General features: G+C 42.9%; 1 protein-coding gene across 1 annotated transcript in view; it reads right to left on the bottom strand.

The window, feature by feature from the left end:
- Positions 1-19,775, bottom strand: part of mdga2a (MAM domain containing glycosylphosphatidylinositol anchor 2a) — a 168,836-nt gene extending 149,061 nt beyond the window's left edge. The window contains exon 1 of the mRNA XM_030047533.1: positions 19,567-19,775. Coding sequence (XP_029903393.1) covers positions 19,567-19,639 — 73 coding nt within the window. The 5' untranslated portion in view covers positions 19,640-19,775. The remainder of the gene's footprint in view (positions 1-19,566) is intronic.
- Positions 19,776-21,748: the final 1,973 nt, after the last annotated feature.

Consider the following 21,748-nt stretch of genomic DNA (forward strand, 5'->3'; position numbering starts at 1 on the left):
GCGCAGAACCAGTTAACCTCCATCCAGGGGGAGTTGTTTCCACTGAAACACCCCATAAAAGACCTTCCATTATGTAAACAGCTTCACCAACAGCTTCTCCGTACACCAATAAAACATTCACAGCACACAGCGGCCACGAACTACCATGCGTGATCACACACTGCTGTTATTACTGTAGTAACGTTGATGTCGGTCGATGCAAGTGCATTAAAGCCAAGACTCATGAAACCATAAATAGAAACACTGATAGCTTTTCTATATAGCAAGACACTACATTCATCCAGAAAATCCAGTAGATTCAGCTGAGTAACACCTAGCACAGAATTAACCTTGGTGAGGCTGGGTCAAACACACTCAAATAGAATAGGCCGCTATAAAGGTTTGACAAGGCATCACATATGAATGAAACATATGTTTTGTGATCCAGACAGGTCTTGATCTGTCTTTAACCCCTTTACTCCCACTTTTTAAAGAATTACTGTACCAAAAATAACAATTATGATCCTGCGACAATTACCTTTTCTCTACCATAAAAAAAACAACAACTTGGAACTACTAACAGCTATTCACTTTTTCCAAGTTGAGAACACGCTTCATTAATTTTCTCCTTTATATTTTACAGCCTTTCTGGTTAATCTTTAAAGAGGGTGCCAATATATCTGGAGGGCACTGTATATCTGAGAACAGCAGCACTCTAAACAAATGCAGGAAACAAAAAGAGCATTATATGTTAAGGATTTCTGGCAAAAGCATCTGCACTACATTTTGACAGCTTGGATTACAAAACCAAAACAAGCTAAGAAAGTATGAAATACTAAAAAAAAAAAAAAAAATGCCTTGCAAATATTGGACAAAGACTTATGCGTAGCCTCCCATAAACCTCGCTATTATTATGAATAGAGTAATCTACATATACTCAATGAAGCCTGAAAAAAGTATATACTGCGGCAAATCTGATTAATCTTAAGCGTCTGTGAGAGGGAATTGCCTAATGGGGTGTGTGTTAGAGCCCATGTCCCATGCTCTTTATCTGCCAGTGATGTCACTGCAATGCAAGATGGAAGCAGACAAACCAGGCGGCTACACGACCTCGCTGATGAATCGTGTTTGACACGTTACCAAGTTTTGTTTTGTTTTTTTGTCTTTTGTGGGCGAATGTGGAGACGGCTGAGTGTCAGTTGTCAACACAACCCACAGAGGTACAGTCAAGGCCAGAATGTACCGGGGATCTCCTGTTACAACACGAGGGCTGAGGCACAGCAGAGCCAAGCCCGTTTGGTTTCCAGCCCTGCACATAAATAAATAAATTCATCAACTGGTCCTACAGAAAATCAACTATTTCCCAAACTCTGGCTTCCTTAAAATGCAGTAGAAAGCTCATTTCTTTGTAAATTGTAGATTAGGTTTCTCAAAATGCTGGGCTGTATAGTTGAAAACAGATCAGCCACTTGTGTCTGAAAATGACACTTCACAAAAAATCCCAAGTTACAGCATTTGTAACTTGAAGGACAAGAGGCAAGAGCCCCGTGTCTCCTCGCCAGCCACTCTCTTAAAGCAGCGCTTCATATAAACCCAACATGAGTCATCGTGGCCAATCTGTAAATCCTAATAATTACATCGTCTGGGAAGTTAAGGACATCATCCTGAGATGTAACCAACCATTCCATTGTCAGATTTCTGTGTCCCCTGTCTTCAGTCTCATTTAGACTCAAGAGAAGTAATCTGACAGTCATTTTTGTCAGTTATCTTTTTTCTAAATTTGGGATTAGTTCAATGCAGTTTTAAAATAGTATGCCTAATTTAGAATATTCTCAATTTCAGACACTTCTCTAATTGCTGAATTCTTATCTTATCTTAAAGCTAGAGTAGGTAACTTTGCACAGTGGGTGGACAAAAAAATGAACTCAAACAGTTCAAACAGCACCCACCTGGGATTCTGTACCATGTCCAAGTTGCTCCTATGCTCATGCACGCTCGAGCGCGTGGCTCCAAGGCCGATGTGGGAGCAGGAACTGGCAAGCCATTCTCTGTAGCTATGCTGAAGCTGAGATAATTAAAGCTAGCATGCACAACAGTAGTGCACGTGCATATGCACAAGATGTGATTGGACTGAGGCGGCGATGCTTCCTTTGGGTGACTGGTTGTTTAAGACAATGGATTTTAATAAATGAGATTACAGTCCCCGGAGCAGTCCAGAAGTCTGGGTAGTTTATCTCAGTGCATTTAGTTTGGCTCAGACTCTGTGTATAATTATGATTTGTCAAAATTATGAAGAAAAAAGTTACTTACACAAGCTTTAAGATAGGGTTTTTTTTTAACTAAACTTAGGAAACATGATTCTGTAATACCAAATATCTTTAAGTAGCACACTAAACTGAGATTAGACGGGATTTAAGACTTGAGAAATTTCTGTGGTGTCCGTCCAGGTTCTGTGTGACCATGGTGGGAATATGGGAATGATTCATGGCAGCATGACCCAAAAGAAGACATTTCTGAGGAACTACTTGGAACTGGAAAGACAGAACAATTTGTCACTACCTGATTGGGATCGCTGCCTGATCGGACCCCACGTGCAGAACGACAGTTTACAGCATGACAATCAAGCTGTTACTACAACAGTCATTATCCAAGACCTGTTTTCTTTTCCCATCTTTTATTTATTTTAGGGCTTTGTATGCTAATGTTTTTAATTTATGCATCAGTGCATGTCCTATAAACCCAGTTTTTAAAAAGCACACACAATTTACTCTTTTATTATATAAGTTGTCTTCCTCCTTCAGCATGTGCACTCCCTTATATGTTGCTGGAAGTCAATGTTCTCATTTTCATTACTAAAACACATTTAAGGGACGCATGAGCACTATATTTGTAAGAATGTAATCACACTGTAGTCCCTAAATGACAATGAAAACATCCTAGCCTGCTCAAAATGCTCCGTTTTAAGTACCACTGTGTCATATTATATAGCACACACGAGTACAACACAATATGTTGACAACAATAAATGGAAAGAATCACTGCTTAATCAATATGCTTTAACTGGGATGCAAACACGTTGTTATACCAATGTTATTTTTTTAATTTGCATCTTACCGCCGCTATTTTGCTCTTTTATCACTGCTCTCTAAAACACTTTGTAAACCCTGTTTTATAAAAGCGCTACATAAATAGTGCATTTTGATCATAATTATTGAATGAAAAAAAATAAAACTCTGTGAGAAAAAGAAACTAGATACATTTTCAACATGTAGAGCAGATTTTAGTGCAGGTTTCAAAGTTGTGGGGCATGATTTGAGATGACTTGGCGGCACAAACAGTTTGGGTCCGTGTTTTCTTGGTAGCTGTATTACCAAACACTACCAAATTTCAGTTTGCATACCAAGGCACCTAAAAGTCAAAGTCCCTCATTATAGACTAGGCAGATTATATATAGGACTGGGGTACTCTGACAGTAGCTTGATCACTGAATTTTAGCTTCACGTGGAAGATCAGTGGCCTGCTGACATGTCTGTGACCCCTGCCTCACTGTGCAGCATGTATGTGATGTGAAGTGTTACATGGTTACTATTGCCAAGTCATGCCTTGATCAAGACTGTGCCTCCATCAGAATGCATGACCTTGTCACTTGATGTGGCTGTAATGATGTTGAAGGCTACCCCCACTAATGCCATAGCATGTACAAAAATGTCACTTCCAGGCTAAATAAATGAGCCAGAGAACTTCTCCCCCTTGTTCTCCCTACATGTGTACGTGTGGGTGGGTGGGTGTGTGGGTGTGAGATAGAGAGAGAGAAGGGGGTTAACACAGTGTAGGCAAGTGGGAACCTTCCTATCTATGTGTGAATGAACTGCACGGTTCAGAGGGTGCTCTACGGCATTCATTCACAGCACTCTCAGTAAACCGTGTCCATCTGTTTGCGGCAATGACCAAATCCCCCGCTGTCTTTAAGGTTTCTTTTTCGCACCACAGTCTCACCTCCCCTCAAGTGCATGGAGGAGGTGAGAGGGAGAAAGCCCAAGCTGTCATCACAGCTTAGATCATGCCCTTCCTCCTCCCCCCACTGCCTCCAAACCCCTTACCCTCCACCCAAACCCCCGGCAGAGTATTATGCAACTTCAAAAACAAGGTCACGGAATATCCAGAGAGGAACAAACGAAGAGTAGTGAGAGTAGGAACAGAAATGAAAGATCCCCTTCCTCCTCCCTTCCTCCTGCTTCCCTTGCAGTGTGTGAGTCAGCAGGAGGCAGGCTGCAGCACATAGCACACACAAGAGCTGGCATGGACACACACACACACACATACATACAGAAAAATGCAGACATAGATGCATTTATGTACAGATGTTCGCAGTGTGGCATCAGTTACCCTGAGACACTGGCAGCAGGAGAGCTCACTACAGAGTCTACAAAGCACACAGCCTGTCGTGTGTGTGGGTTTATGCGTGCGTGCATGGATGCACACAAAAATATGTATATCTGCATGCATATGTCTGCGTGTGTATGTTTGTGAGCCCATGCATGAGGGTACAAGCACTGACAAATCACCCCCAGCTGTGATCGAACAAATCAAAACAAGGCATCTTGCCTCTTGATTAACAAACCTTATTCTGACCCCGTCTTTGCCATGCATTATTAATACAGCTTCTAGTTAAGGGACTGGCCCCAGTGAGCAGGACTGTGGTCACACATAACTGCAGCACTTGCGTTGGGGATTAACAAGATCAACCACTGCAAAGTAGAAGAAATCCATTTGCATTTGTGATTTTGCACACTTGAAGGGCCATACAGGTGGCGTTTTTTGCATGTTTTAGCCCATTTACTACAATTTACACGTACTATACTACTTTCCAAAGCATACCTTATTAATAAGATGTCTCAGTGTCTTTTTCCTACCTGCAAGGCATCCTTTGCATTCCATTAATTTCAGTATGGTGCAAAAAATCAACTTGCAGCGACTTAAACTTTGCCTGAGATAGGTAATCCATCACTGTAAACAGCCTGCCCACTTTATTTTTGTCAGTTACTTTATCATTGCGTGGTGATTTAGTTTAATGTCTGCATTCATTCGAAAAGGGTAGTGGTCCTCTGATGCGTTTACATGGTGATGGGAAACTCCGACATGTGGAACCTGGCTGCTGATCAGCGTTGCGTTCACTTGTTTTCTGAGTACAAAATCCAACTCAGAGGACAAATGCTACGCAAACATGGACATCATGAAAAGGACGCTGTGTGTCGTGCCGAAAAACCCACACAGCGGAATGTTATTTCTGCCAGCACATTGTCCTTGAAACTGTATTATGAACTATATTCAAATGGCCATGACACCTGAACCTGGAAATGAATGTTAGATGGAGAAAAGGAAAATGCTGTGGGTGGTTGACTACCTGTATGTTTGAATAAAAATGAATACATAACAAAAAAATAGTGTAAGCTTTCCAAATCTAAAGCTGCTTTGGAATATAGTCAGGTAACATAAAGCACGCCTGCAAAATGGTTAATCCATGCAAAAACAGTGGTATGGTCCTTTAAAAATATTTTTTTTAGTTTGAACTGCATGTTACGCTGATGGGAGATGAATGCATTTCCTTCGTCCTTCCACAGAAATTTTACAACACTTAAGCAGAGAGGGAGAGAGAAATGTTCCACCTTTACACACAGTCTTCATGCATATGCGCATACAGTCTGTACATACTGTACATGCCATGTCGCTACTACTCATCTAAGCTCACAAAGAGAGCAACAGATCACTAAATACATATTTAGTGTACTCATGTGGCATCATACTTATCAGCTAATTGCTTCTTGTCTCGGTTACTTACTGCAAATATGCTGATGTTGTGACAGCTTGCAGCCATTTCTTCTGTGATGAAGATATGCAAAGTCGGTCTGCTTGTCATACCCATGCAGCAAAAACTGTCAGTGTAAATCTAACTCTGGCAATGTAAAAATCAACACTCTGCCAGCGTTTATACAAGTCCACACCCATCAGAGTTATTATAACACTTGTGATAGTTTTGAGCACCTGCCCCAGAGCCCAATCAGCTCTGTGAGCGAACAAACGAGTCTCCATCCAAGACCTGTCAACTCAAAATAACTGTTACTGAACAATCAATACTTATTAACACAGGGAAATTTGCTGTGCCAGGTCTAAGTCCTCTGTATGTTTCTCTTTTGCTGCCATCCGTTTGTATAGCCATGTCATTACGTGTTAATGGGCTTTCCTCTGATGCTACAGCAGAGTGGAGAGACGGGGGCTGTGGTGGAGAGAACAGGGGAACCATTTGATGTTTGCCAGTTGAAAGAATAAGCCTTCCTTTGGGTTGTGCTTTCGACAGAGGCATGCTGGGATTGAAAGAGCGCTTGCCCAGGGCTAAAGGGGATTTTTGGTGGGCGTCACACATCCAATTACCTCGGTAGCATCACAGAAATCCACGGTGAATACACACACAAACATTCAGCCACACACACACGTGCAAGCACATGCATGCACACACTGACACACACACATGTACTCAAAGACACCCACTGCAGGAGGCTCCCACCGCAGAAGGACTGCAGCCAAATTTCACTATGCTGCTGCTGCTGCTGGATCAGCTGCTAAGGAATTCATGAATATTATCAACATGTGTTGATATGTGGCTTCATGATATAAATATGGATAGGTACATGGAAACACCATGGAGGTTCCACCTCTTTACTGCACTCAGAAAAGCTATTACTGAATTTGCATGGGCTGCTTTGATGAGCAAAGAGGACCTGTGGATCTATTAACGTGATGCGGTTTATGGATGCGTTTTGAAGTTGTTTGGAAGTCCTCTGTTTTGTGGCAAAAGCTAGAAATTTAAGCTCTTTTAATGTCTCCAACAGCACACTTAGCGGTGCTTATTAGCACACCAGACACGTAGGCCTACCGAACCAAACTAATTTAAAACACAACATCTTGGAATTAATGCATACAGGATTTTTCACTTTTACCTCCACTGGGTAATAACTCTAACATTTCCCTTTTCCTTAAAACAGGAGCCCCAAGGCCAGTGGGAAATCATATTTCAATAGACATTACTATAGAATCGATTTTGTGGTATACTTATACACGATTCGTCACTTCGTTTAATACCATGGTGAAATTCCCTGGAGCACCACTTTTCTTTTATTGAAGCTGATAAATCTCTGATGTCTATGTAGTGAATAGAGCTAACTCATCTATTTCACAAAGAGGGGAATGGCTGTACATTTGGTGAATACACCTTACATACAACACATTTTCATCCAGTGATGGGTATTCAAAAAGTTGGGGGTATTCTTGTCTTTGCCTCTTATCTTACAGGTCCTGATGACATCTTTGCCACGCGACTAAGAGACTTTTTCTCGTCAGTATTGCAAAGAGAGTTTTAGCAACATGACCAAGCCAAAAGTTTAGGATATCACTTTATTTTTCAAAGTCATTTGGGAACTTGCTTTAATTCTGTTGACACTCACCTTTGAATCTAAACCCAGTCTTTGGAAAGCGGCATTAAGAATGAGTGCTTCTTTAAAACAAAGGCAGCATGTGCATGCAGGCAGCAAATACAAGTGTTCTTGAGAACCCAAGGACTGACACGGCAGTCCCCAAACAACCAAGTATAGATCTACTATTGACCTGCAATTTCAAACAATCAACCTTACCCAAATTGAGCTCGGAGGATAAAATCCACAGTGAGTGTGGCACTTAGCTTTAGAAAAAAAGGCCAATGCCATTCAGGAGAGCTTTCCTGCTCGGCACAGAAACCCTTGATTACAGCCCAAGAGCAGCTGGTTACAAATTCTGCTCACATATATTTTAGCAGCCCTCTCGAGGTAACGGTGATCAGTGGTCACTGAAGAGGTCTAACCAACCTAATCTTGTTGTCAAGATGTCTTAACTGATCAGAGATGGGGGTTTCTCTGCTACACACCCACGGCCATAACGTTAAAAAATATGGCAGGAAAGGAAAGGAGCGATGCAGACAGGCGAGAGAACATGGTTGAATATGGAGAAGCGGAAATAATGGAAGAGAGGAGGTCAGTCAGTGCTGTGAATTTGGCATTTGAGGAAGCCTCTCCAGGCTCCACAGTAATCCTCAAACAAAACTAACTAACTGACGTCAAAGTAGACTACGAGGGACTGCCAAGCGTGTGTTTCTGTTTGTGTGCATGCGAGTTTGTGTGTGCGCCTTGTGCCATTCTGCTGAGTTTGTGTGTGCGCCTTGTGCCATTCTGTGGTGCACAATGCAAAATGTATCCCTCCAATGACTGTCTCTTTTAATTAAATTTCTGTTTTCTATTTCATTAGCTCCCATTTTATGTGTCACTATGGCACAAATATATCCCAGTTTGCTTATTTATGAAATGACTCAGTACATGCCACATACAGATGGAGCGAGTGGAATTAACTAATTACATTTACTTATGAGTAGCCTTGCACTTCTTTTTAGTATTTTTTTTTAAAGTTTACTTTTAACTTGTAACTGGGATTTACTTTTAATTACAGAGTGAACATGTTAATCCCTAATGGATCAGAAACTGGACTTCACAGGAACTCAAACACTGAAAAATTGAACAGAATTTCCTATTTAAAAAAAAAACAAAAAAAAAAACACATTTGTACTCTTTTAGAATTGCATGGAAAAGATCACATCTAAGTTAATATTTCAAAAAAGTAACTTTTACTCTGAGTACATTTCAAGCAGTTTTACAGTGCTTCAACTTGAGTAGCAATATATAGAACTCTTTCCCCCACTGGTGAGATGAGATGAGATGAAATTTTAATGAGGAAGAACATCCAAATCCAAAGAGAATGCATACTGCATAGTATACATTTTCGCCATACACCAGTAATTTATAATTAATAAGTAATTAGACTTCAATAGATGCATTTCTATGCAAAGTGTGCATTTGGTAGGGCCTCATATCGAGTGCTTCATCGTTATAATCTGAACTCAAGTGATTTGACGTGTCTATCAAACAAAACATTTGCATAAAATATATGACGGTAACAACCTCAAAGAAAAAGGAAACCACGCCATGAATAGTTAATGTAGGCTTTTGTTGAGGCTAGAGGAAAAGGAACTAAATCAAGCGAAAATTTCACTGAAGGCAAAAAGCGTGGGCTGATTTTTCCTCTGTTTGTGGTAAGAGAGACGCTCACCATAAAGAAACACACCTCTTACTGAGCAGACATGCACAGCAGTGGAATCGGGTTGGATCATGGGCAAGAGGAATGAATTGCTGATTATATCGCATGCCAAAGCTTGATTTTTAGTGAAGTCCCACAAGACGGACTGTAAGAGGAGTCAGGCAACAAAGACATTTTTTTTCCCTCGCTGATGCTGGACCCATTTGACTCTTTTCTAATATTGATATTATTCTGATCTATCTATCTAGAGACAGATAGTTAGACAGACAGACAGACAGATAGACAGATAGATAGATAGACAGATAGATAGATAGATAGATAGATCTCCTGACCCCGAGAGAGAGCAGAAAATAAGAGCTGTGTAACAACTCAAACAACTCCCCAGAATTACTGTTTGGGAAATCTCTGCAGAAAGGCGCTTTTCCGACTCTTGACAACTCTACTTGCTTTGCCATAGGACACCATTAACTGACAGTGTACGGCTTGAGGTTATCCCCGTGGGTCTTAAAGCCTCTGGGATGTAGCCTATTGCGTCTGGGAGCAGATATGAAGTGAGCCTGACGCTAAAGAGATTAGCTATTACATTGTGAATTACTCTTAGAAGAATATGGTTTTCAGAGACTATTGAGAGATACACAGAAACCAAAATAATAAAAAAGGCTCATAAGACAGTTCCTCTGGCGGATATCTCTACAGAGAGGGTAGGGGGTTATTAAGTGTAAAAGCAAGTGTTGAAGCACACATAATGACTGCATCACATGTTCGCCGACACTTTATGAGGCACGTTCAGCATCCACAAAGACTGTGACGGCCTGATGTGTGAACGCGGTGATACATCACATTGCTGAATTAATATCTCAGCAAAGTGTTGGCCTAGATAGATGAAAAAGCACACATGCACACAGAAACGAGTGCAGATGCTCTCTCACTCACACACACACACACACACTCACACACACACACACACACACACACACAAACTGCATGTTGATCTGTGTTGAATTTCACAGTGCCTCTGCAGAGTCACAGCACAGCTCTTCCCAGTCCACAGAGACTGGGTCTCCTATAGCGAGGAGAGGAACGACTACATCTGACAACAGAGAACTGTAGAGCATGGATCTGAGTGTGTGTTTTTCTCTGCGTTCATGTGTTCATGTGTGTGTGTGTGTTTAGGGCGGGGGTTGATATGACAGTAGCGGTGTGCGGGGGTGTTTGTATGTGCAGACCCCCTGCTGCCTCGCTGTTTGCGTTGGGTTTGAAGCTGGGAGAGAACGCATTTACCTCAGCACTGTTCCTGCTTGTCAGCACAGCTTAAGCATTATTTGCTGCAAAGATAAGTAGGCCCCTTCCTGTACTAGCCTGTCAGCAATGAAATGGTGGTGATTTTTGAGACACATTCAGCGCCCTCCCCTCTCTTGACAACCTCATCTGCTCCCATGCACAATTGCAAGGCTGCTGCAAGGAGCTTTCGTTTCTGCAATCACTTCACATTTGTTTCGGCGATTGATTTCCTGGCATGTGAGGGGAAGGAGAGAATGAGCGAGTGGGTAGGCAGGGAAGGAGGGAGTGAGCAAGCAAGCGAGGGAGGCAACAGGGAAGTCAAGGGACGTGCAATGCCAGGCTCGCATACTGTCACCATGACAACAGACATCACTTCACAGGAGCAGCACTTAGGATGCCTGTGTGGGCTGGAGTGACATAGTTGAAGGCTGGCATTAGCCTCTTGTGGGTGCCGCATCGGACCAATCCTGTCCTGGTGTGCTTTTTGCTTTATTTCTTCTACACTGCTGCTAAAAGGCGCCCTGTTGCTCCTGTCAGCTACCTATTGGGAAGGCTGTGTGATTTGTACTTTATGTGTTTAAATGCGGGCCCTGCCAGTTTGGTTTAACAAAGACAACTCAATTGACAGAAATGCGTAAGGGAAGACACTAGGAGACAGACTCATATTCAATGAGCCCCTTTCATCATTTACATCACTTTGAAGCTTGTTAGCATGTATAATTCTCTGTGATTTGCAGTAGTGCCAGTCATGAAAATGATAACTCCTGCTATGGCTTCACATGACAGGCTTTTCATGGACCCGGCTTATGCAGCTATTCATTTGGAAAAAGTGCTGGAGTGGTCTAGCCAACTGATTATTGATCAGCAAAAAATCTAACACTCTTACTGAAACACAAAGCAAATGATTAGGATAATAATGATGATGATTAATGCTATTGCTATAATTGTTATTACTGCACATTCAAGAAACTTTATTACATTTAAAAAAAAATGTCCAATATTACTGTATTTGGTCAGCATATTCTACATGGAAGAATAATAAAATAGGCAAAATATTTATGAATTTATGTGTAGGAAGTTACTGTCCCAGTTCACACAGAAGTGTGAGTGTTGTTCCTTATTATCACAAAACATTAGAATAAATAGAAGGGAATTTATGAGCTGACAAAGGGTTGCATATTCCTAATGAATTAGACCCACACTAACAGCATGACCAATCTGGGAGTCTTAAGGCAAGGCAAAGCAGTATCTTTGTTTAGGGAGTAAAATTCATTGGAGTTGGACCATGAGTCTGTCGCCTTAAGGCAATTAACGCTATTATAAGAAATTACATCTCTACAGATAAAGCACAAACTGAAAAACCCATCATTGGTAAGTCCAAACTTGATATCAAGAGGGTCTAAATGACCAGGTTGACTAACGGGCACTTTATTAGAGATCCACTGAGGACAAAGGGACAAATGACACTTCTGGCTCAGTCCAGGCTTTCTCAGCAGTACAGAGGCACATTAGACATAATCAAATGTGAAGAAGTTACATTTAGTGGGATGGTAAACACAGTAAAAAAGGAGGGGATTTTATTATTAAGTGTTAGTCTTGAATACTGTCTTTATCATCCACCAAGATTTGTATTCCTGAAAGTCAGTAACTGTAATAAAATGGAGTTTGCATTTTCCACAGGAATACATTCCAGCAGGGCTGGGAGGGCTTTAGCTCCCCTTAGGATGAGAATATTGTGGGTATGACCAACCAACTGTAAAGCTAGTCAAAATATCTCAAACTAGTGCTGCAACAATATGACAGCATTTTTTCCACTGCTAACATTGCTGTATAGCTTGCTTGCTAAAACCTTCCACTTTGTAGGCTTGTTGTAGCGTTGCTGTGAGAAAGTCCACATCTGATGCCGTAGTTAATTAAGCTGCATATTTAGATGGAAGCCTTCTGCCAGCCCTCACTTTTTCTGATATCCTCAGTGTGACGTGTTAATGGGATAACACTTACTGTTGCCACTGTTTGTTGAGGCTAACCGGGGATTGCAAGTGTACCTGAAGGCTGTCAATCAAACAAGGGCGGGGGGAATAAAAACCGAAGCCATGTTTCTGGTGAAAGTAGCTTTTAATACCTGGCCAGCTAAACCGTGTGCTTGACTCAGGAGAAATGAACCGACAGGCCTCTCTCTGCATGGAAAGGACTTCACATTCTCTGTTTCATGATGATTTCTACAGCCAATGATGACGTCAAAAACATTTTAATGAAAAATCAAATATTTTAGTATAACATCCGTTTATTACTAAATACACTGGGGCACTAGCCTGATGTCTACATTGACCAAGAGAGAGCAGGAGTGTAATGTAATGCCAAGTACTGTAAAGTCTTTGTTTGTGTGTGTAGACATGGCGATGATCATCATCGCCATCACATTAACAATAACATTACTATAAACATTATTATAATATACATTTATGAGGCACTTGTCAAGGAAAATAATGAAGGGTGGTAGGAAGGACGGACAGATGGAGTGAGGGAATGGCCGGATCAATGAATGAATTTCAAGCAGTAGCAGCAGTCTGTCCCGCGCACTGTACAGAGCAGGACAGGTAGCTCAGGGTTTGGGGATGTTGGGCTTAGCAGCTGAAGCTGCCAGGTTACAATAAGCTTCTTTGGTCTGCAGTGGGGATTTGGCCTGGAATGATCCAGAGGTGAATTGTGTTCATGAACCGATTCAAATCCTCACAGTAGAAGGAGAAAAGTATTGCAGCTGTTCACGATGCTGATGCATGCAAAGCAGCAAAGACTGTGTTACACTCACCATTTTGAAAGCGCATCATCAAGAAAAATACAGCATTCCCTAATCACCTCTCTGCATCATATGTCATTCAACTCAAATGTGTATGATTCTGTCTTCGCACTGAAATTTATACACAAACTGCCATTGAGCGTATGGAGGAAAAAACCTTGGAAAAGTGACCATACTCTAAGACCCCTTTTTTTCAGCGGCAAACAAAAACTATGCTCGTGCTCAAAATCATGTCAATACTGTGCACGTCAGTAAAAAGCATACTATGGTGCTTTCCCGACTCGTTCAAATCCCTGTGGAATTTCAGCTGAATTGCCTATTTTTCTGTATGGATGACATTATGGGAGTTGACACCCCCTGCTCAAGTCCCTGCTGCCACCCCCATGCGTTTTCACCAGCTGCCAAACTGTACGCAGCTGCATCCTTCAAAATAGCAAAGGAGGCAGAGTGGGCGAAATTGAGAGCAGCATCACTCTTCAAGCTTACATCCCCCATCCCCTGGTACACCTCACAGACTCACAGGCAATATGACCTCCTCAGCACACCGCTAACAAACAGGACACAGACATTCAATTAGCTGGAATTGGTTATTATTAGTATAATGTAAAATCTGGTTTCCAAGCTCCAGCACACTGGAAAAAAACAGTTGTGTAGGTTGTTTACTTTCAATCTTATTTCATGCTTATTTTCCTACTTTTTGCCATCATGACCAGAAAAATCATTCAAAACTTGTCTTTTCATCACAACAACACTCACACTGCAACAACGTATGCCTTCAAACAGCTGCAGTGAAATGTCACATCATTTCAGCCATAATCATCCATTTGAGCCATTCTCATGGCTCATACATTGCTCATACACTTTCTTTTTTAATGCCGGCTTTCTGCTGCGTTCAAGTCATGTTAGAAGAATTGGAAAAATAAGATTTTGTTGGTTCAGTTTTCCAGGGTTCCCTCATTGCAATGTGCACATCCATAACCAATTCGGATTAACAAATTTAAAAAATTAACCATAAATGAACTTAGTATTACATGTTTTTATTACAGGACTAGTTTTTATGTATTAGTGTGAATATCTGCTGATATCAGTGGATTTGTTGCTGTTTACTGTTTGTGTTGACACACTTCCAGAGTGAACAAATGTGAAATATCACACCCAACTAAAATTTCCCACATCTGACTGTAATTACTGCTAGGAGCTTGACATGCATGGTTTTTGACAGCTGGCTGTTTGTTTGTATAGAAATCTAACGAACACCACAGCATCAGTGGTCTACTTACCAATGAGCTCATGCAAGTTGAAATAACTTATTAAATACCAAAATATATGCAAGTTTCAGGCAGTGGGTAATTGGACAGTGGTTGTAGAAACCTCCCACTGCAGTGTGTGAGTGTTATTGCACTGAAAGGATGTGTTTTAATCCATTATTGGATTCAGATGTTGGAGATTATCCAGTGGGCTTGCTTGTGGGTATTAGACAGCGTTGCTTCCGCAGACCTGGAGGTATGAATGCTTGACAGTGAAGAGAAATTTCCAATACAATCAATCATCATGATGGCAAAAACTAGAAATTTAGGCCCAGGTTGAAAATAACCACAATTGACACCCATTACAACATAACTATTTTTACAGTGTGCTGGAGTTTGCAAGCCAGACCTCATATTCTGTAACGAATAATTAATTCCAAGTAACAGAATCTCTATGAGCTGTTGTTGTTTTTTTTTTGTTGTTGTTGTTGTTGTTTGTTTTGTTTTGTTTTGTTTTTTGTTTGTTTTTAGTTGCAATGGGGAATGTAAACTTGAAGAATTATTTTACTTTCAGTTTTGTTCACTATTTTGCCCCTTTTTTGGTTAAACTCCCTCTCTCTCTCTCTCTCTCTCTCTCTCTCTCCCTTTTTTAAGTTTAATTTGACTGAGAATACTCACAACAGCAGGGGTACTTTAGCTGTGTTGGCACTAACTTAAAGTTAAACATTCTCTTTCCAGTGTATATTCAGTGTCAGTCTCAGAGGACTAGGTCCAAAGAGAACTGCCATTCGGTATGATTAAGTTGGCGCTATCTGAAGCCCCACCCAAGGGTATATAGTACTCCCCAACGTGCACTGCACACTGTTCAACTGCAACAAATTACCTCTAGTGCAAGGTACCCAGCTGCATATCCTCATTCACCTCTGATTGAAGCATATATGGATGTCCATCCACACTTATTCTCAAGAGAAAAGAGAGAGAGAGAGGGAGGGAGCAAGAGAGACAGAGGCAGAGAGAGAAAGAGAGAGAGAGTGGGAGAGAGAGAGAGACAGACAGAGAGAGGCAGAGAGATGGGGGGAGAAGCAGAAGAAAGAGAGTTATCCGCTGTCTCATTACGGTGGGAAATGTGAGGGTCCCGATCCAAGGGAATGATGAAGGACTCTGTGGAGGAGGCCTCTGAGAACCAACAAAGACGGCTTTAGTTTCACTGGCAGAATGCATTTGCATAGCTTAGAAGCCAAAGCGTCTGAACCGGGGCTCATGAAAAGAAACCCTACGAATTGCTCGGACTTCAATGCAAACGAGAGAGAGAGAGAGAGAGAGAGAGAGAGAGAGAGAGGAGGGGGTGTGGGGCGGTGGGCGAGCGAGAAGAGAAATAGGAAAGAAGCAGTAAGAACTTTTTTCGCTTCTCTTCAGTGGCACAACACAAAAACGACATCAGGAACATCTCCCCATCCCATGGAGGTTGTCGCCGACTAACTTTGATGCAAAGAGAACATACTGAAGGCGGCACATCTCGGGATAAAGTAACAACCAGCAAAACATTTCTGTGGTATCATAAGAGTCATGTTCCATTCCAGGCATTTGATATTATTTAGTGCATTGCTGTTGACTGTCAGCAACATTTGAAACAAATGCCATTTGAGAATATTTCAGGGGATGCAGCTACTTCTTAAGATGGCGGGCATTTCAGCAACCATGACAGAGGAAACTGCTGTTGGCTTACTGTACCTCTTGAGAATATCGTAGAGATGAGCAGAGGTTGAGATAATGGCACAAGCTCGCACAAGAAAGGTAGGCAACGTGTGAGAGAGTGTGTACCTTTTTGTGTGAGAGAGGAAGTGATGAGCGAAAAGGCACACTCAGAGGGCAAGTGGGAAAAAGGAAGGAAAAAGTGAGGCAGACAGAGAGAAAAAGAGTGGAGCAGATGTTGTACTGTAGTGGTATCTCTTTTTTCCTCTGAGGCCTGCAGTCATGGACGGATGACTAACCTTCATCAATCCTCTTTAATGACTCTGGCAGCACCACTTAACACACTAGAATGAGATTTCTTCGTCACTAGATCATGATTCCACCATCCAGTCAGCAGGGAGGATGTATACAGTATGAATGGTTGGGGGAAAAAAAACAACAAACAACAGCAAAAGACACTGAAACTCGTTCTTACAAATTGCCCCAATGATCTGCTTTTTGATGCCATCTGAGTGACTTTGAAAATCCAGAATCGGAATTGAAAAGGTGATGCTTTGAACGTCGCAAAAGGGAGATGATGAAATCTGGTGATAGAAAGCAGCTTACAGAGGCTAAAGAAAAGCACAAATAGTTGTTACTGGGATGCATTTCAGCACCAAAATTCAGAGAAAATCCTGCTCTTTACTGCATTTAATGACACTGACTTCAAGGATATGAATTGTGCAAGGCATTAATGCCTAGCCTTATCCTAAAACCTGTTACGAAATGCTACTTCTTAAAAAGTTTCTGGCAGCATGATGCATTATCCTTCCTCAATCCTCATATTATCCAATCACAATTTCCCTGCATTATACCTGTGGCGCGCACACCGTTTTTGCAATTGTGTCCCTTCATGTGTCAAAACCTTCAGTGAATGCAAACAACGATTGCCGACATGCATGCTAATGTTTTGCTCCTATCAATAATAAATGTTTACTTTGAACCCCGGTAATAAATTCCCATTAAGACCACGTCCCTGGAGACTTCCTGTGCCGCTGCTTCAGCGCAGTTGAGTCATGTACTTCGCCAGAGGCTCCTCACAAAGTAAGAGAATGTGACATGTAAGCTTTAATTCAAAAACATTAAAGCCTTTTGCTACAAGCAACTACAATGGATTAGGGTGATGGATGTAAATTGATGGTGCACTATGTCAGGAGGGCATGTGTGTTAAGTTTCCTCATGAAGAGCTCGATGTCAAGCGTTAAGACTAGTCCCTTAAGTCTTCTGTTGAATTTTAGAGTTGCAACCCCCACATCCATCTGTCTGTCTGTCTATCTATGTATGTATCTATCTATCTATTGAACTAACATAGTCACAAACTATCTCATTACCCATCAATGTCAGAGGAAATTCACTTCAAATGAGCCAATCCTGACTGCTGTTTGTCTGTCATGCCACTGGCCCAGAATGCACAGCAGCAGCATGGCAAGCAGACAGATGCAAATCCTTAGTACAGCAGACTTTCTGTAGAACAGGGGGAATAGTTAAGAAAGGAGGCCGTGCATGCGCCCAGGGGAACCAAGGCTGGTTAACATCTAGCCCCAACCCTGGATGCACACAAACACACACACAAACACACACAAATGCAACGGAAAACACTTCCATCTGTTCCATCTCTCGGTGTGTTCAGTCCAGAGCTGCTGCTGCTGCTGCTGCTAAAGCCCACTAGCAGACATGTAACTATATCGCAACACTGCAACGAGCATTATGGGATATGATTTCTTTTAATGAGACTGCGTCTTGATGTACAAGCGTATATGGGCAGCTTGCTTATGCCAAGAAACGGTAGCTTTGATCCCACATTCATGTGATCAATTTTGATGGCTCGCATCACACCCGAATCTCTTGGATGTACCTCAGAGAAACTGATTCAGTCGATGTGGATATTGAATGTAGTAAATAAGATTTTTAGAGATGTCAATCTTTGCGGAGAGGCTTTGCCCTGGGGCTCATTGCATAATTGGAAAAATGAACTCAATTCAGACAACACATGAAAAGCTGCATCACGGGCAGGCAGGAGTTTTGAAGATAGGGTGAAATCAATAGGCATTTCTAGATACAATTTAGTATCAAATACCCAAGTTTGCAACAGGTGTTGGCGAGGGAGAAATGCAGCGACATGGGCAGGGGATCAGCATGACAAGAACAGTCATGCTCCAGCTGCCTTGCAATGCACTCGGATTTAATATATTCTCTAATGCACCACCTCCATCTTGAATAAAAGAATAGATAAAATTATAGTGCATCACAGGGCAGCTGTAGTAGCATGGCTGTTTTTACCAAGCTCATCGTAACCCTTCACTTTCTACATCCCTGTTCACCGTGCACTGCACACACACACACACAGACACACACGCACACACACATATCAAGACAAAGCAGATCTGTCTGGTGCTTGGCAAAGGTCTTTGTAACACCATCCCACATCTCTACTTGACCTCACACTCTCCCAGTGCAGCCCACGCTTTGGTCAGTGCCACTTGTCAGCGGTGACGGGTCTGGGCTGTGTACCCTGAGGTGTCTTCCTGTCCTCATGTTAGTGCACATGAATCATTATTTCCTCACAGAGCTGCTACCGCTGCTGCCGCCGCTGCTGCTGCTGGAAAGATGATGATTCGTATGAGACATCATCGGTGCTACCGGTTGCACAAGCAGACAGGCTGAGAGACAGAAATGCGTGCTCATTGTTGAGTGTAGGTGTGTGCATATGTGTATGTGTGTGGAGGGGCAGACGGAGAGCAAAAGAGAGAGGCAGGTATAAAGATAGACAAAAATGGGCACACAGATCCAGCACACATGAAAATCATTCATGACTGTGCATAGCAAGTACCATCACTCCACAGAATATGGTCTTGTTCAGAGGACACTTGGCCTAATGTGAGGCAAGTGCCATGGCGACCTTCTGTGAATCTGTGAATGATAATTAAATTATGCATACAGCGACCAGTCTGGACCTGCTTAACGACAGATCTAGCAGGATCCAGTGCAATAACCTATGAATGTAGCCTGCTAAATTTAGCCTGCTCACCGACCATCATGAGTGATGGATTGGATGACAAAAAGGGCTGTGCATGATTGGCTACACAAGCGATACACTGTATAACCTGAAGACTGCTGACAATATTTGGAGCCTCTCTCTCAAACATGACATACAGACCTGGTATGTCACCCACACCCACACACACACACTGACACTCACTCACACACACACATACACACACTCACACGCACACTGATTTGGCATCGTTTCGTTATAATGTGCTTTTGGAAGGAGGAGGTGGCAATTTATGAGCGGCCACTATTTTCACAAGGTCATGATCACATTCGGTTCAGCAGCACCAAATTGCTTAGACTCACCGTACACTCCTTGGCAGCGGATGCCCTCCACAAACAGCGCCAGCAGCATCAAAACACAGATAATTAGATCCATCCTTTTCACGTTAATCTCAACATATCCAGCTCTCAATGGTAAGAAGTCCTTTCCGGGGCGGTGGAACTGGGGCGCATAGACACAGCACTGCTCCAATCCGCGCGTCGATTAATTTAGTCTCAGTAAATTCACTGTAATGCTTTATGGGCGCATGACTTTAGACTGCATGGACTCGAATGCGGAGCGGTCGCGGCGCCGAGACGCGGCTGAAGATAGAGGGGAGGCAGGCGCGGGGAGTGGGCTGCAGAAAGCCCGGCCTTACAACAAGCAGCAGTCGCTCCTCGACCTCAGGTATGTGCAGGCAAAAGGATACAGTGTGGCACTTTAGCTATGACCCTCGACGCACCTCAGCGGGGGGGACGCACGGATGCTCTGGACTACAGGCGGACGGAGGCTTGGCAACCCGGTCATAGCTCCTCAATTCCAGCTGTGGCCACGGCTCAACCCGCTCCGTGAATGCTGTTGCATTGACCGCATGCTGTCACACGAAGCCACATCACATATGCTACATACTAAACACACACACACACACGTTGCTCAAAAACAGTGCGGTTGTGTTTGTCTTCGCCCTCTGGGCAATGAAGTCGTCAAGTTTCCGCTGTTGCTGATGCTACACCGGGAGGCTCGTGCGCTCGCGCTCACACAGTCACATCACGACTGCACCCTGACGCCGCGCGCTCTACTCATCTCTCCCGGTGGTGATGACAAGGGGAGGGTCCATCCGGTGAGGAGCGAAGACGGTTTCTACAGCTTCTCGGCGTGGCGTTGTGTTGTCTCGGCGTTGTGAGACCGCTTTCTAATGGATTCGGAAGACCGGGGGGGGGCGGGTGCCGGTGTGGCTGTGTGGCCGTGCGGGCTCCGGAGCGAGTTGTGCATCAGTCACGTTGCGCAATACGTGCTACGGAGACCGAGTGGCACCGCAGCCGGTCTGTGGCTACGTCAAGAGGTGCGTGGCTTCCAGCGCTCATCTGTATGGGAGGCTTCGCTCGGCGTCAGGAAAGGCATGAGAGGCGCAGCTGCTGGATGCTGAGAGAGAGAGAGAGAGAGAGAGAGAGAGAGAGAGAGAGAGAGAGAGAGAGAGAGAGAGAGCATCGGAATTCAGGAGACCCAGCTCCACACCATAGCAATCAACACCAAAAGCAGTCTGCGCCTATCCCGTCATATTTGAGCGTGCCAGTGTTATCACCCAGTAACGCTGTCTGTCATGTAGCTTTCATTTGCTGCGCTGGAACACAAACAGGCTGCTGGGAAAATGTTTTACACTGTGAGAGGCCTGTATCACCCAGCACATACATCACACCACTGCTGCTGCAATATATACAACTTTTTTGACAACTTTTTGATGCTTTTTGTCTACAGAATATTTTTGTGAATGAGGCTCTCAAAGTGGGGTCCAGGCCTTAAGGGGTCATGGCAGGAGCTCAGGCTTAATTAATTAAGTGAGTAATTAATTTCAATCAGAAGATGCAGGTGGACAGAGAAAATATCATGTTTATTACAGCAGATGCAGTAACTGAAGTCTTTGGCCTTAAGACTCTACAGGCCGAGTTTAAGATTGCAGGGGCCTCAGGCTCGAGCAGCAGGATAATAAAGTCCCCCCATGGATTCCACACACACTGGTGGTGAAGGTGGCTGATGACATCTGATGAGACTGAACCCACTGATGGCTCTGTGAGGTCTAAGTGGAGACAGGGCTACAACATAACCACATACTTAAAAAGACAGCAGCAAGATGATAGGCTAAACTGGGAGGTGTGTTGTTATGCCATTGGACAGACATGACCAGGTGATGTGAACAGTTGATCTGGCTCAGTTGAGGCCCCAGGCAATGACAGCAAGAGAAGATATGAATGAGCATGCATAAGAGAAGAGAAAGGCAGGATTACAACTGAGAAATACAACTCAAGTCTCTGCATGAGCATACTGTAAGACTAGATTTTTTTTTCAATCTTACTGAAACTTTACTTAAATAGAAGTGAAAGTATCTGCAGGGCTTAAGTTGTGGAGTAGATTACTGTTGAAATACCACGCATCACCTTGAACAGTGATGACATCACCAGCGAGGCATCACATCATTATCTGACGTTGGCTCATTAGCTATTGTTACCA

This window comes from Myripristis murdjan, chromosome 24 (assembly GCF_902150065.1).
Source record: "Myripristis murdjan chromosome 24, fMyrMur1.1, whole genome shotgun sequence".
Taxonomy (NCBI): domain Eukaryota; kingdom Metazoa; phylum Chordata; class Actinopteri; order Holocentriformes; family Holocentridae; genus Myripristis; species Myripristis murdjan.